At 58.7% G+C, this 13,270-nt stretch overlaps 1 protein-coding gene across 2 annotated transcripts in view; it reads right to left on the reverse strand.

The window, feature by feature from the left end:
• Nucleotides 1–13,270, reverse strand: part of LASP1 (LIM and SH3 protein 1) — a 40,417-nt gene that overhangs the window by 13,822 nt on the left and 13,325 nt on the right. For both annotated transcript variants that reach the window (NM_001082778.1, XM_008271102.4), the window contains 2 exon segments: nucleotides 2,479–2,586; nucleotides 12,068–12,152. In NM_001082778.1, coding sequence (NP_001076247.1) covers nucleotides 2,479–2,586; nucleotides 12,068–12,152 — 193 coding nt within the window.

The following is a 13,270-nucleotide window of genomic DNA, read 5'->3' on the forward strand; positions in this document are numbered from 1 at the left end:
TGCTGGTTCACTCCCCAAATGGTCACAACGGCCAGAGCTGGGCTGATCTGAAGCCAGGAGCCAGGAGCTTCCCATGTGGATGCAGAGGCCCAACGACTTGGGCCATCTTCTACCGCTTTCCTAGGCACGTGAGCAGGGAGTTGAATCGGAAGCGGAGCAGCTAGGACTCGAACTGTGATGTCAGCGCAGTAGGCTGGGGCTTTAAGCCACTGCACCACGGCGCCAGTCCCTAAAAAAATGTTTAAAAGACACAAAACACTCCAGTCTGCAGCACATTCCTTCCGGAAAGCAAATCCTCACCCCACTGCCAGATGGCCTGACCTTTAGAAGCCACCAGAAGCCGTCTGGTGCTAATCTGGGAAGGCACAAGCCACAGACAGAAACACTACTTCAGATACAAAACAAAATGTGTGGCTCTAAGCATCACCTTTCCCAAAACTCTTTGGGGGGGTGGCGACAATTTAGCAATGCGTCTGGGTGTGGCCCGAGGTGCCCCGGGGTCCTGAAAGACAGCCAGGACCAGCACCCATGTCCTAGAGGCTGGAGAAGTTTCTGAGGACTTCTAGGCTCCGAAGCTTCATTAAGTAACACAGAAACCCCAGATGTGCAAAATGCTGGTTCCCGGGCTTCCCTCCCAGAGATGCTGACTTGGGGGGCCTGGGAGTCTGCATTTTCAGTAAATGCCGGCCAGCCAGTCGGTCAGTCGGTCGGGAGCATTGCTGAGGGGGGGATTGTGATGCAGGTGTTTGGAGGCCCTCTTTTGGCTTGGTTCACTAAAACCAGTTTTTTGGCCAGCCTTCACAGTGAAAGCTGCAAGAGCAGCCAGCAGGTCAAGGTCAGAGGGCAACCAGCTAATTGTGGCCCTGGTTGCTGATAAGATGCTTATCTCCCTAGGTTCTGGGCCACAGGGAGTTTTTGTTACTCCTCAGTCATTACCATCTCCAGTGACTGGGGAGGGGGAGCAGGTGGAATAGGCTGGGACGGAATATTCTGGAAGCCTTCCGTAAAGGGAGGCAGGGATCCCTGGGCTTGCTGGCCTCCCCTCTCCTAAACCCAGAGGCTACAGCAATGGGTGAGCGTGCAGCGGGCTGGGGGTTGCAGACAGGGAGCAGGCCTTCACAATGAAAAGCCAGGGGCCCAAGAGCCAGGATTCCAGCCCTGGAGCCAAGGCCATCTGCCCCCTCCTCACTGGCCAGCCTGAGACTGGGACTCAGGCACTCGGGGACCCTGGGGAGGGCCTGGGGCAAAGAGCATCAGCACCTCCCTGCTCCCAGGTACCGGGCAGCTCTGCTGAGTACCTGCACTCGACTTGGTAGTGAGTGGGCACCCAGCATCCTCACAGACCCAGAGAAGCGCTCAAGTAGGAAGTACTCAGCCATGAAAGTGATTCTCAAAATAAATGAGCGCCTTTTTGGTGAGTCACGATGGAACATGTATTGCCTATTATAGACTGAGGTCGAAGTTTGAAAGCCACGGTCTTGGGCATGACTGTTTCTGCAGGCCGCCCTGTGCGTCTGAAACACACAGCCCACTCCCGGGGCGGCTCGGCCAAGCTGTAGAAGCAGCACCCTGCTACGGAGGCGGGGTTGGGGGAGGGGGGGGACAGGGCAGGGGTGGTGGTGGAGAAGGGCCCAGCAGGTGGGCGACCTGAAAGCCAGGCCCTCGCCAGCCTCTGTCCCAGTCCTTGCACCCAGAGTGACACTGGACAGCTGAGCGTCCTCCCTTGTGGACGCGGAGACAACTGCCTGCCCACGGCGGCCCTGCCCAGGCTTGCGGTGCACGCCATAGGCGTGTGCCCCAGGACCCCACACAGGCTCTTGCCTGTGTTCCGAGTTGTGGCTCGCAGTAGTACCCCGCCCCCACCCCGACATCCAAAATAAGATTCCCCTCAAACAGCCACACAGGCTGCGGGGCTGTGGCTCTGCCAAGCAGGAAACCGAGGCTTAGTTTTCTGGCCACAGGTGCCCGGGAGGGAGCTCGATGCTGGGGCCCAGCGATCTACCGCCCTCTCCCTGTGTCCACCCCAACCAGAGCAGCCAGACCGTCCCAGGCCATCCCAGGCCCAGGAGGTGGGGGGCCAGTAGGCAAACCCAGTTGGGGTTTTCACACAGGAAGGAAGCGCACGCTGAAGTGGGGGAGGAGGCGAGGGAGGGCGGAAATGGCAGCTAAGCCAGCACCCAGAGGCAGCCACCCCGCCCCCAGCCTTACACCCACGGCACCAGGAAGAAAAGCAGAACCACTTCAGAAAGCGGGGGGGGGGGTGTGACGTAGTACACAGTGCCCTCCCCCCAAAGTAGGGGCCCCTCCCCCAAAAGTATGGGGGAAACACCACATGGGCAGAGGCTGGCCCAGAAAACCCCAGGTACCCACAGAAAGACACCTGGGAACCCCAAGCCCTCCCCTCTGCTCAGGCAACCGCCAGCCAGGCCTGCCCAGGACGGGGCAAGGAGGAAGGGCGGCAGGGGGCCAGGGGCTTACGTTACTGATCTGGTCCTGGGTCTTCTTGATTCTCTGGAGCTCGGGGGTGTCTGCCACCACGCTGAAGCCTCTGCCCTTGTTCTTCTCAAACTCCTCCTTGTAGCGCACCTGGCAGGCGGGGAGGGAGGGAAGAGGCACAGGAATCAGGTGGCCCAGCCTGTGGCTCCCTCGGAGGCAGCAGCCGGCGCAGACAGGGACAGGGACCAGGAGAAAGAGCCTGGTCGGAATCCCCCGCTCCAAGGCGGAGCGGAGCCTCAGCCGAAAAGCGTTAGAATAAAAATGACAGTGACAGTGACAAGCCACTAACATTCTGGGTGGCAGGCGCGCATTTATGCAGGGTCTTTGGAAAGTTCCCAGAATTGGGTATCAGGAAAACACTACACATGGATTTCAAAAACAATTTTGTGCCAAAACAAACATCATTAATTCCACTTTCCACCAACTTTTCTTAAAATACCCGCCTGTCTGTGTGCGGCTGTAGGTGAGCACGCACCGTTCATTCCACTTTACAAAGAAACTGAGCCACCGGGGCAAAGCCCCTGCCCATGTCACAGGGCTCAGGACAGGATGAAAACCCTTGTCCGCCTGACCCCTGACCCTTGTCTGCCTGACCCCTGACCCTTCACCCCAGCTCCCAGGCCTGGAAACTCACAGGAAGAACATTCTCCCCAGAGCTCCCACGCCTGCCCGGGCCTCACCCAAGAGGGGACGCGGCCCCACCTGCCAGGAGCTGGGGTGGGGATGGCCCAGAAAGGAGGCAGTGAAAGCCCTAGGCCCCAGGCCAGGGAGCCGGGCAGGCTGGACACCGAGGCCACCACACGGGAGGGGAGGGACGGGCTCCAGGGAAGAACGATGAGCCACCACTGCCCTCCTCCTCCGAGAATTCCATGGAAAACTCGAGTCAGACATCAGCAAGGACTTCCATGACACTAAGGGGTTTGCAACATGAGGAACAGCCTGTGGTCGCCTGGGGGTCCCACAGAACAGAGCAGAGGCTGGGACCCCTCGTGGGACCGGGAGCGGCCTCCTGGCCACTCAGCCGCCATCTGTTGCAGGCCCCACCAGCTGTCTGGACTTCCTCCACGGGCTGCAAACAGGTCAGCTCAGGACATGGGGTCAGGACCTTGGGGGTTTCCAGGATGACGAAGCCCAGCCAGCTCCCAGGCTCGGAGCGGCCAGCTGGTGACGGTGACAGCAGCAGCCAGCCATACTCTGCCCAGGCGAGGGCCACGGCCACACCTCTCAGGCCCTCTGCGCAACCACCCCACCCCACTCCCAGGGCTCAGGGGTCCTTGTGCGTGGTGCTTCTGCCCCTCTGTTGTGATCCAGACTGAAACAAAGGCCAGGCCTGGATGCGCCAGCTCCCATCAAACCAGCAGTTAGCCGTGGACTGGGGCCCAGGCCTGCTCAGCACCAGCCCGGCCTTCAAGTGCCACGTGCAGGTACAGAGCCGGGTGGAGCAGACTTGAACCTGGGCTCCCTCTCCCACTTGCTTGCTGGCTGATCTTGGGCCCATGACGTAACCTCTTGAGCCTCAGTCTCCACATCCGTAAAATGGGAATCCCACCCAATAATGAGCATGGGTGAGGGGGTGGGGGGCAGCCCTCGTACACGCTGCCGAGGAAGGACATGGGAGGGCTTCAGCATTGTCCAAAGGCTGACAAACGCGCTTCCCCGCGCCTTCCCCTGCCCCCTGCCCTTTCGGGGATCAGGCCCCTAATCTGGGGAAAATCGCCATGGCGATACCACAAGCACAGCAGCTGGTTCCCAGGCTTGGGGCGGGGCAGGGGGGGGTGCTAATTCATTCCACTCCCGACACAGGAAGCCCACACAGGGCAGGACTCGGGGATGGGGGCGGAGGGGATTAGCTGGGCCAGGGGCCACTTTGCTGTGTGTCCCTGAGCAAGTGGGCTCCCCTCTCTGGGTTCCCTGAGGGGGTGGACTAGCCGAGCTCTCAAAGCCCGCCCACTCAAGTCTGTGACCATGTCTCTTGATGGAAAAAAAAAAAAAAAACAATGAGGCAGAGAGACAGAGAGAACAGGAGTTTCCATGTCCTGGTTCACTCCCAGATGCCATCGGCAGGGTCTGGGCTGGGGCTGAAGCCAGGGACTCAACACAGGTCTCCCACGTGAGTGGCAGGAATCAAGCTGCTTGAGGCATTGCCACTGCCTGCTGGGGTGCACGTTAACAGGAAGCTGGGGGGCCGACCCAGCATCCCACATAGGCACTGGTTCGAGTCTCAGCTGCTCCACCTCCGATTCATCTCCCTGAGAATGTGCCTGAAAGCAGTGGTGACCCAAGTGCTCGGGCCCCTGCACCAAGGTGCGAGCTGGATGCAGCTCCTGGCTTCTGGTTTCAGCCTGGCCCAGCCCTGGCTGTCGCAGCCATCTGGGAGTGAACCAGCAGATCTCTGTCTCTCCTCTCTCTGGATGTAACTCTGATGGAACTGGGCCAGTCTGAAGGCAGGGGTCAAGAGCTTCTTCCAGGTCTCCTACATGGGTGCAGAGGTCCAAGGAACCTGGGCCATCTTCTACTGCTTTCCCAGGCCACAGCAAAGAGCTGGGGGGGAAGTGGAACAGCCGGGTCTTAACTTGCACTCATATGGGTGGGATGCCAGGGCTACAGATGGCAGTTTAAGCTTTTATGCTATAGTGCTGGCTCCAATAAGTAAAACTTTTTTAAAAAATATATATTTATTTGAAAGGCAGAGTTGCAGAGAGAGAGAGAGAGAAAGGTCTTCCATCTGCTGGTTCACTCCTCCCCAGATGGCCACACAGCCAGAGCTATGCCAATCCATAGCCAGGAGCCAGGAGCCAGGAGCTTCTTCCGGTTCTCCCACGTGGGTGTGCAGGGGCCCTAGCATGTTGGCCATCTTCCATTGCTTTCCTAGGCCACTGCTCGATTGGAAGTGGAGCAGCCAGAGGCCATAAGGAATGCTGGCACTGCAGGCAGCGGCTTTACCCGCTACGCCCCATCAATAAATAAATCTTAAAAAAAAAAAAAAAAAAAAAACTAAACAGGCAGTTGAAATGAAACCCAGTTTTTCTGATGTGGGATACGGGCATCCTAGCCTGGCATGTAAGCACCTTTGGGCCCTGACTATGGAGAATTAAGGTAGGAAAGGTTCTCAGAGGAGCCTCGCGGTGCTGGAGGGGGCGGCAGAGGCCGAGGGGGAGGGCCAGCCGCGGAGGGAAGGCACAGCCTGGAGCCCCTCTGGCTCCCTCCTCGCCAGGCAAGTGCGGTGCTTTGCCTGTGACGATGGCTCACCAGGGCATCAAGGGGCCTCTGTGGAGGGAAGGGACCTGCCCAAGGCCACTTAACCTAGCTGCCAGCCAACAACTTCAGCGGGGTGACTGCTTCCCTGGGCGGTGCCCAGGCCTCGCACCCTGGCAACTCCCGTGTTAGGGCCAGAAATGATGCCGGAGGCCCCTGGCACGCAGGTGGGCAGCAGCCATGAAAGCCTCCGCTTGTATGCAGACTCCTGGTGCTTCTCTCTGCATCTGTGTCCTTCCTCACTTACCAGACAACGGCAGGTCGGGGCAAAGCCTGCTGAAGGAACGCCTCGAGACAAACAGGGCAGCACAACGTGGGAAACCACGGCCCTGACGACCCGGCAGAAGAAAGATCATATCTTTGAAAGAAATTTATTGGCCGGTGTCACGGCTCAACAGGCTAATCCTCTGCCTGTGGCGCCAGCACCCCGGGTTCTAGTCCTGGTTGGGGCGCCAGATTCTGTCCCGGTTGCTCCTCTTCCAGTCCAGCTCTCTGCTGTGGCCTGGGAGGGCAGTGAGGATGGCCCAAGTGCTTGGGCCCTGCACCCGCGTGGGAGACTGGGAGGAAGTACCCAGCTCCTGGCTTCGGATCAGCGCAGAGCGGCCATTAGGGGGGTGAACCAACGGAAGGAAGACCTTTTTCTCTGTCTCTCTCACTGTCTAACTCTGTTTGGCGGAAGGAAGGAAGGAAGGAAGGAAGGAAGGAAGGAAGGAAGGAAGGAAGGAAGGAAGGAAGGAATTCATTGAGCAAAACACGACACTCATAGTTCCTACTTATACTGTAGCTGCTACGTGTTGGGCTCCCATCATGGGTAACCCATCCCCTCCTAACACAAAAGAAATCAGTAAAGTTAATCACATATAAGGGCCCCTCACAAAGCTGGTGGAGAGGGACCAGTGCTGTGGCACAGTAGGTTAACCATCTGCTGGCATCCCACATGGGCACCGGTTTGAGTCTTGGTTGCTCCACTTCCAATCCAGCTCCTTGCTTATGGCCTGGGAAAGCATTAGAAGATGGCCCAAGTGCTTGGGCCCCTGCACCCACGTGGGAGACCTGGAAAAAGCTCCTGGCTCCTGGCTTCAGTTTGGCCCAGCTCTGGCCATTGTGGCCACTTGGTGAGTGAACCAGCAAAGGATGGCCCAAATGCTTGGGCCCCTGCTGCCCATGTGGGGGCCTGGATGGAGTTCTAGGCTCCTGGATTCAGCCTGGCCCAGCCCCCGCCATTGTGGTCATTTGGGGAGTACACCCGCAGTTAGAACATCTCTCTCTCTCTGTGTGTGGCTCTGACTTTCAAATAAATAAAGAAATCTTAAAAAGAAAAAAAAAAAAAGGAGTTTTGGGGGCCAATGTTGTGGCACAATGGGTTAAGCTGCTACCCATGACACCAGCATACCATATGAGAGCCAGTTCGAATCCTGGCTGCTCCTCTTACAATCCAGCTCCCTGTCAACAAATCTGGGAAGGCAGCAGAGGATGGCCCAAGTGCTTGGGCCCCAGCCACCTATACAGGAGACCAGAGACCAGGGTGGAGTTCCAGGCCCCTGGCTTTGGCCTGGCCCAGCCCCACGTGGAGAGTGAACCAGCAGATAAAGATCACTCTCACTTGCTCTCTTCCCCTCTCTCTCTGTAACTCTGCTTTTCAAATAAAATAAGTCTTAAAAAAAAAAGTAGGAGTTTCATCTTGGTGCCAAATTTTTTTTTCATAATACATGGAAAATGTATTTTATGACAAAGCTATACAAGGATTTCAAAAAAATTTTTTTTGCCTCAAAATAAACTGATACCTTTCTTCCATTTTCCCGCCAGCTTTTTAAAGGACCCTCATGAAGACAGATTATGAGAAAAGCCAGGGCCAGGGGCAACAGGCAAGGTTGCGTGTCCGTCCTCTCCCTTCCAGGGAACAGGGACCCTGGTGTGTGGGCTCCACGCTAGACATTGCCCTGCCTTGCCCCCATCCTCACCACAGTCTCTGGAGACACACACACACACATCCCACACCGCTTCCTCGTTATAGCTGAAGGCACGGGGTGGGGTGGGGGGGGGCACAGAGACGTTCAACAACCTGCCCAAGGACACACAGCTGGTGCAGCAGAGCTGGGAGCTAGCTCAGGCAGGAGGGACGTGCTGGACACAGGAGCCAAGGCAAGCGTGGATCCCTGTTCCCCCTCCCCGCCGTGGCAGCTCTCACAGCACCATGAGGGTGACAAGGAAGGGAAGAGGAGACCCCTCCTCACACTCTGCCCGGGCTGGGGGTCTCACTGAACCCCCAGCCCTGTCCCACCCCAGGACTGCGGCTGGCACTCAGCGTGGGGCTGGGGAATGGAGGGGCAGGCGGAGCTGCGGTTCAGCTGCCAGCTCCCTGCCTCACCCAGGGGTCATTTGTGGACAGCTCTGTGGTTACTATCCCTGAAGCGGAGGCTCCAGGTGTCCCAGACACCCAAGGTGCCACTTTAGGGACCAATATAGAGATGGGAAAACAAGGCTGAAATAGCACGGGCAGCCTCCCGGAGGTGGAGAGGGGCTGAGGCACCCCACGGCAGGGGCCCTGGTCAGGGCGTGGGGGCGCGGGGCAGGCAGAGGCTCCCACAAGCAGCTGGAGCTGGCCCTGCCCCCATGACAGTGGCCACAGCAACCAGAACCTGTCACCAGCCCCAGCCAGGCCAGCTCAACCCTTCCCAACCTTGGAGCTGCAGGTCCCTCCCCCGGCCTCAGGGTCCCTGGGTTGCTGTTCCCATTTTACTGGTTAGGAGGCCAAAAAAAAAAAAAAAAAAAACTCTGTGGGAGGACCCCAGACCACAGGGCGGCCAGCCCCCGCATCATGGGAACGGGCTGTGCATGCAGCAAAGCCGGAACTCCCTTGCCGGCACCCCCCTGGGCATGGGCTGAGCTCAGCTCCGTCTGTCCATCTGTCGGCTCCTGTCGGTGTCCCTCCCGGCTCACCCACCCAGCTGGTGGCCGCCTGGAGTACAACTGTGGGAACTTCACTCCTTACCTGCCCTTCAGCAGGTGGCTGTGAGGACTCACGGGGTGTGGCCCTTGGAGAGCACTAACAAAAAGTGACTGCTGGGGTGGGCTGGGGGCACAGCAGGTTAGGACCGCCGCTTGGGACACCCGCATCCCGTAACACTGGCGTCCTGGTTCCAGGCCGGCCATTCTGCTTCCACAGCCACTTCCTGCTAATGCAGGCGATGGCTCATGGCTTGAGCCTCTGCCACCCACACGGGAGGCCTGGTGGAGTCCCGGCTCCCAGACCGGACCTGGCATTTGGGGAGTGAACCAGCACACGGAAGATCTCTCATTCTGTTGCTCTTTCAAGTAGATGAAAATATACGAACGTTTAAAAACAGTGACCGCCCTTCTCCTGAGTTCCCAGCCTGCCCCAGTGAGCAGCAGGCCAGGCCACGCAGCGGGTGGGGGCGGGGCCGGGAGCCTCCAAACCCTGTCTGTGGTGCCTGCTTGGCCTGCAAGTGGCAGGGGCCGACCCTGCCCCTCAGGGATCAGCTACCTCCAAGCTTTAGTGGGGCTGACAATGGCAGAGGGAGCTGAACTTCTCCTGAGAGTAGGGGTGTGCACACGCACGTTCAGTGCCCCTGGACCTGCACCTTGGCCAGGCCGCCCATCTCCCAGCACCGCTTCTTCCAGGTCCCTGTGACCCCTGTGGAGCTGTCGCGGGCTGGGGGCTGTGGAACAGCAGTCAGGGCCTGGCGGGCAGTGGCCCGCACGCACCGCTGCAGTCTCTGGCGATCTTCTGGCCGGGTGTACCACGGGGCCCTCCGCAGCCGTGAGCTCTGCTGAGGAACCACAGCACTCAGGCCATAGCAGGGGCCAGGCCAGGGGAGGGAGGTCCAAACCAGCAGTCCCTCCTGCTCGGCTCCACCACGGGACCCTTGGGAGGCCTGACCCTCGGACCACACCACAGCTGCACACGTATGTGGGAGAGAGAAGACTGGAGCCTGGTCTGGGAACCTCCCTCACTGCGAGTGTCAATCAATGGGGAGAAAAAGCCGAGCTTCTCCCGGCCTGTGGAATGGGGCGGACAGGTCTCCAGTGCACCCCGAGTGGAACGAAGCACGGAGCAGGTGAACCAGCTAAAGGAATGCGCAAAGCTGCAGAGTTCTCAGCTGCGCCAGGGACTGCGTGCTTCTCACCAAGGCAGGGACTGTTCTAGGGCGTCAGACGCAAAGGCGGGGAGGCCTGGGCCGGCATCGGGGCGCAGAGCATCAAGCTGCTGCCCAAGAGGCTGGCATCCCATATCAGAGTGCCGGTCGAGTCCAGGCTGCTCCACTTCCCAGCTAATGCACCTGGAAGGCAGCCAGAGGTGGCCCAAGCTCTTAGACCCCTGCCATCTGCCCACGTGGGAAACCTGGATGGAGTTCAGGGCTCCTGGTTTTGGCCTGGCCCAGCCCCATTTAAGGAGTGAAAGAGTAGATGGAAGATCTCTCTCTCTCTCTCTGCCTTTCAAATAAATAAGTAAATCTAAAACAAAACAAAACAAAACAAAAACAAAAACAAAAACAAAAACAAAAAAAAACCAAGTTGCAAAGTCTTCGGTTAGACAAATCCGCATGCAAAGCCAGCAGCGTAGACTTCCTCTCCAGCTGTGGTGAGGACGGTCATCGCCCAAGGCCCCGAGCGCCCAGTGGTTAGCTGGAAGCACTGTTGTCTCCCGCCCGGGGGACCTCAGCAAGTCCCTCTTCTGTGCACCTTCTTCACAGGCTGTTGGGCGGCCCGTGGGAGAGCAGCCGTGCACAGCCCTACACAGGCAGGCTGGTTCCGACGGGACCCAGACAGGTCACGTCAAGGTCAGGTGGCAGGCCCCGGGCATCCCATCTGAATAGCACTGGTTCAAGTCCTGGCTGCTCCACTTCCCATCCAGCCCCCTGCTAATGTGCCTGAGGAAGCTGGGGATGATGGCTCAGGTGCTTGGGCCCCTGCCACCCGTGAAGGAGACCCAGGTGGAGTTCCAGACTCCTGGCTTTGGTCTGGCCCAGTCCTCACTATGGTGAATATTTATGGAGTGAACCAGCAGATACAAAATCTCTCTCTCCGTCTCTTCTCTCTTCCTCTGTGGCTCTGCCTTTCAAGTGAATAATAAATACATTTTTAAAAGCTAAAAATGTCACTTGAGATGTCTGTATCCCAGACTGAGTGCCTGGGTCCAAGTCCCAGCTCCACTTCCAGTTTCCACCTCCTACTCACACACATCCTCGGAGCAGCAGGTAAGTAACTGCATCCCTGCCACCCCCTTCGGAGACCAGGCTGGAGTTGTAGGCTCCTGGCTTCTGCTTGGCCCAGCCTCAGCTGTTATGGGCCAGCGGACAGACTATCTCTGTCTCTCTCTCCCTCTGTTTCTCTGTGCTTCATATAAAATAAAAATAATAGGGCCAGGGTTGTGGCATGGCAGGTAAAGCCACCACCTGCAGTGCCAGCATCCCATATGGGCGCCAGTTCGAATCCCGGATACTCCACTTCTGATCCAGCTTTCTGCTGCCTGGGAAAGCAGTGGAAGATGGCCCAAGTCCTTGGGTCTCTGCACCCATGGCTCCTGGCTCCTGGCTTCGGATCAGCACAGCTCTGGCCGTTGCATGCATTTGGGGACTGAACCAGTGGATGGAAGACCTCTCTCTCTCTCTGCCTCTCCTCTCTCTGTATAACTCTGACTTTCAAATAAAATAAATAAATCTTTAAAAAATAAATCAGGAAGCAGGAATCCAACTCCAAAGGATCAGAAAAGACCCTCCCTCTTGTGGCCCAGGGACCCCCACAGTAGCCTCCAGGCCTGGGTGCCCTGCCCACTTGGCAAACTGCCCCCCTGTATTCTCTCATCTAACCCTTGAAAGCTCGCTGCCTCCAGAAGCCCTCCCAGCCGCAAGAGGCTTGGCTCTCCCTGGGCCAGAAAGCTGTCCTATCTCCTACCAGCGCGCAGCACTTGGGAAAGCCAGGCCCAAGGACAGGGCCCTTCTCACCCTGCCCTCCAAGGCAAGCAGAAGCAAACTCCCTGGGGCTCCCCAAACCCCTCCTTCGTGGGTGGCTGTGAATGGAGGGGTGAGGGAGGGGACAGCTTCCTGGAGGAGGTGGGCTTTAGCCTCCCCCTTCTCTGGAGAGGAGTCAGACGCCCACATCTATCCAACCTGCTTTAGGCAAAAAGGGGGCACACCCTCCCCAGTCCTTTGAGAGGCAGGAAATGCCCAGAACGTGGGTGCAGGTCTGGGGGCAGAGAGACAAGGCCAGCGTGAGGATTTTGCTAACCGCAGGGGAAGGAAGGAGCCATTGCCAAATCCGGGGCTTACAACAGCCTCCCGGCCCCGCCCCTCACCTGACTCTGGAGCTCGCTCTGTTGCTTGAGGCGCAGGTTTTCCGGGGTGTCGGCCACCATGGTGAAAGACTGCTTGGGGTAGTGTCTGCAGGATAGCAAAAAGAGTGGGGGTCACCCGGGTTTCTGGGAGCTCTGGATCTCTCCTGGTGACTTCCTCTTTCCCCGCCCCCGGCCACGCGGCGGCAAGCACTGCTCAGACCTGCAGGGCTGCAGGGCCAGCCATCCAGACACTCCCCGAGGGCTTCAGTCCACCTTGTCTGGGGGTGGTCATGGGGACCGGGCGGCCCAGGATGGCCCAGCCAGACAGGGGAGAAGATGGGGATGGGGAGAAACAGAGACCACTGTGCACAGGAAGGAAGAGCGAGAGGTGTAACAGGAAGACAGAAGTGGAAAGGGACACACATCCGGGAGAGCTTCCTGGAGGAAACGCTTAGAGTCCTGGAGGCTCAGCAGACAGACCAGCGTGCAACCAGAGGGCAGGTGACCTCGGGGTGACGGGTAACAGTCAGAAGTGACTGTTTCCCCGTGCTGAAGGGCGTGCCTGCCTTAGTTCATCAGATTCTCCCAGCCGCCCAAAGAGGTCAGGACCGTCACTGCTGAGGCCAGGGAGGCTGACCACGGCAGCCAAGACACACAGGCACTACGTGCTGGCGTCCAGACCAGCCCCTGCCAAGCTCCGCGGGCCAACAAGCTCAACAACACCTTTCACCTCTAGGCCCAGGACGGCACCCCAGAGACAGTGCTGGCGTGCCGGTCTCGGGAGCCCAGGCAGCCCCCCAGCCAAGCCTGCGGGGACCACCAGCCCCTCCCTCCACACAGGAGGACACAGCCCGCAGCCCTGGCGCTCCTCACCGCCGGCTCCCCAGTGAAGCGGCTGACAGCACGCGTCATCGGAGCGGGGAGGGCCTCTTCGGTCTTTTGTTCCTGGATTATCCCAAGCTCCCAGGATGGTCGCTGGTGCTTAACAAATATCCGTGGACTAAAAAATGTCACACTAGGCCCTGAAGCTGAGCCAGGGCTAGAACCTGCCTCTTACCTCCCCAAGTCACTGCCGCGTCCGCCCGCAAATCAGCTGCAGGGTCGGCAGCCCTGATGGGGATCTGGGTGTTGTGTGCTGGACTGGGGGTGGGGGTGGCGTGTGTGTGGCTGATCTTAGCAGGAGCCCCAGGGGCCATTTTAGCCCCCACGCCTCCTCCCCTCCTG

Source organism: Oryctolagus cuniculus, chromosome 17 (assembly GCF_964237555.1).
Source record: "Oryctolagus cuniculus chromosome 17, mOryCun1.1, whole genome shotgun sequence".
NCBI classification, from domain to species: Eukaryota; Metazoa; Chordata; class Mammalia; order Lagomorpha; family Leporidae; genus Oryctolagus; species Oryctolagus cuniculus.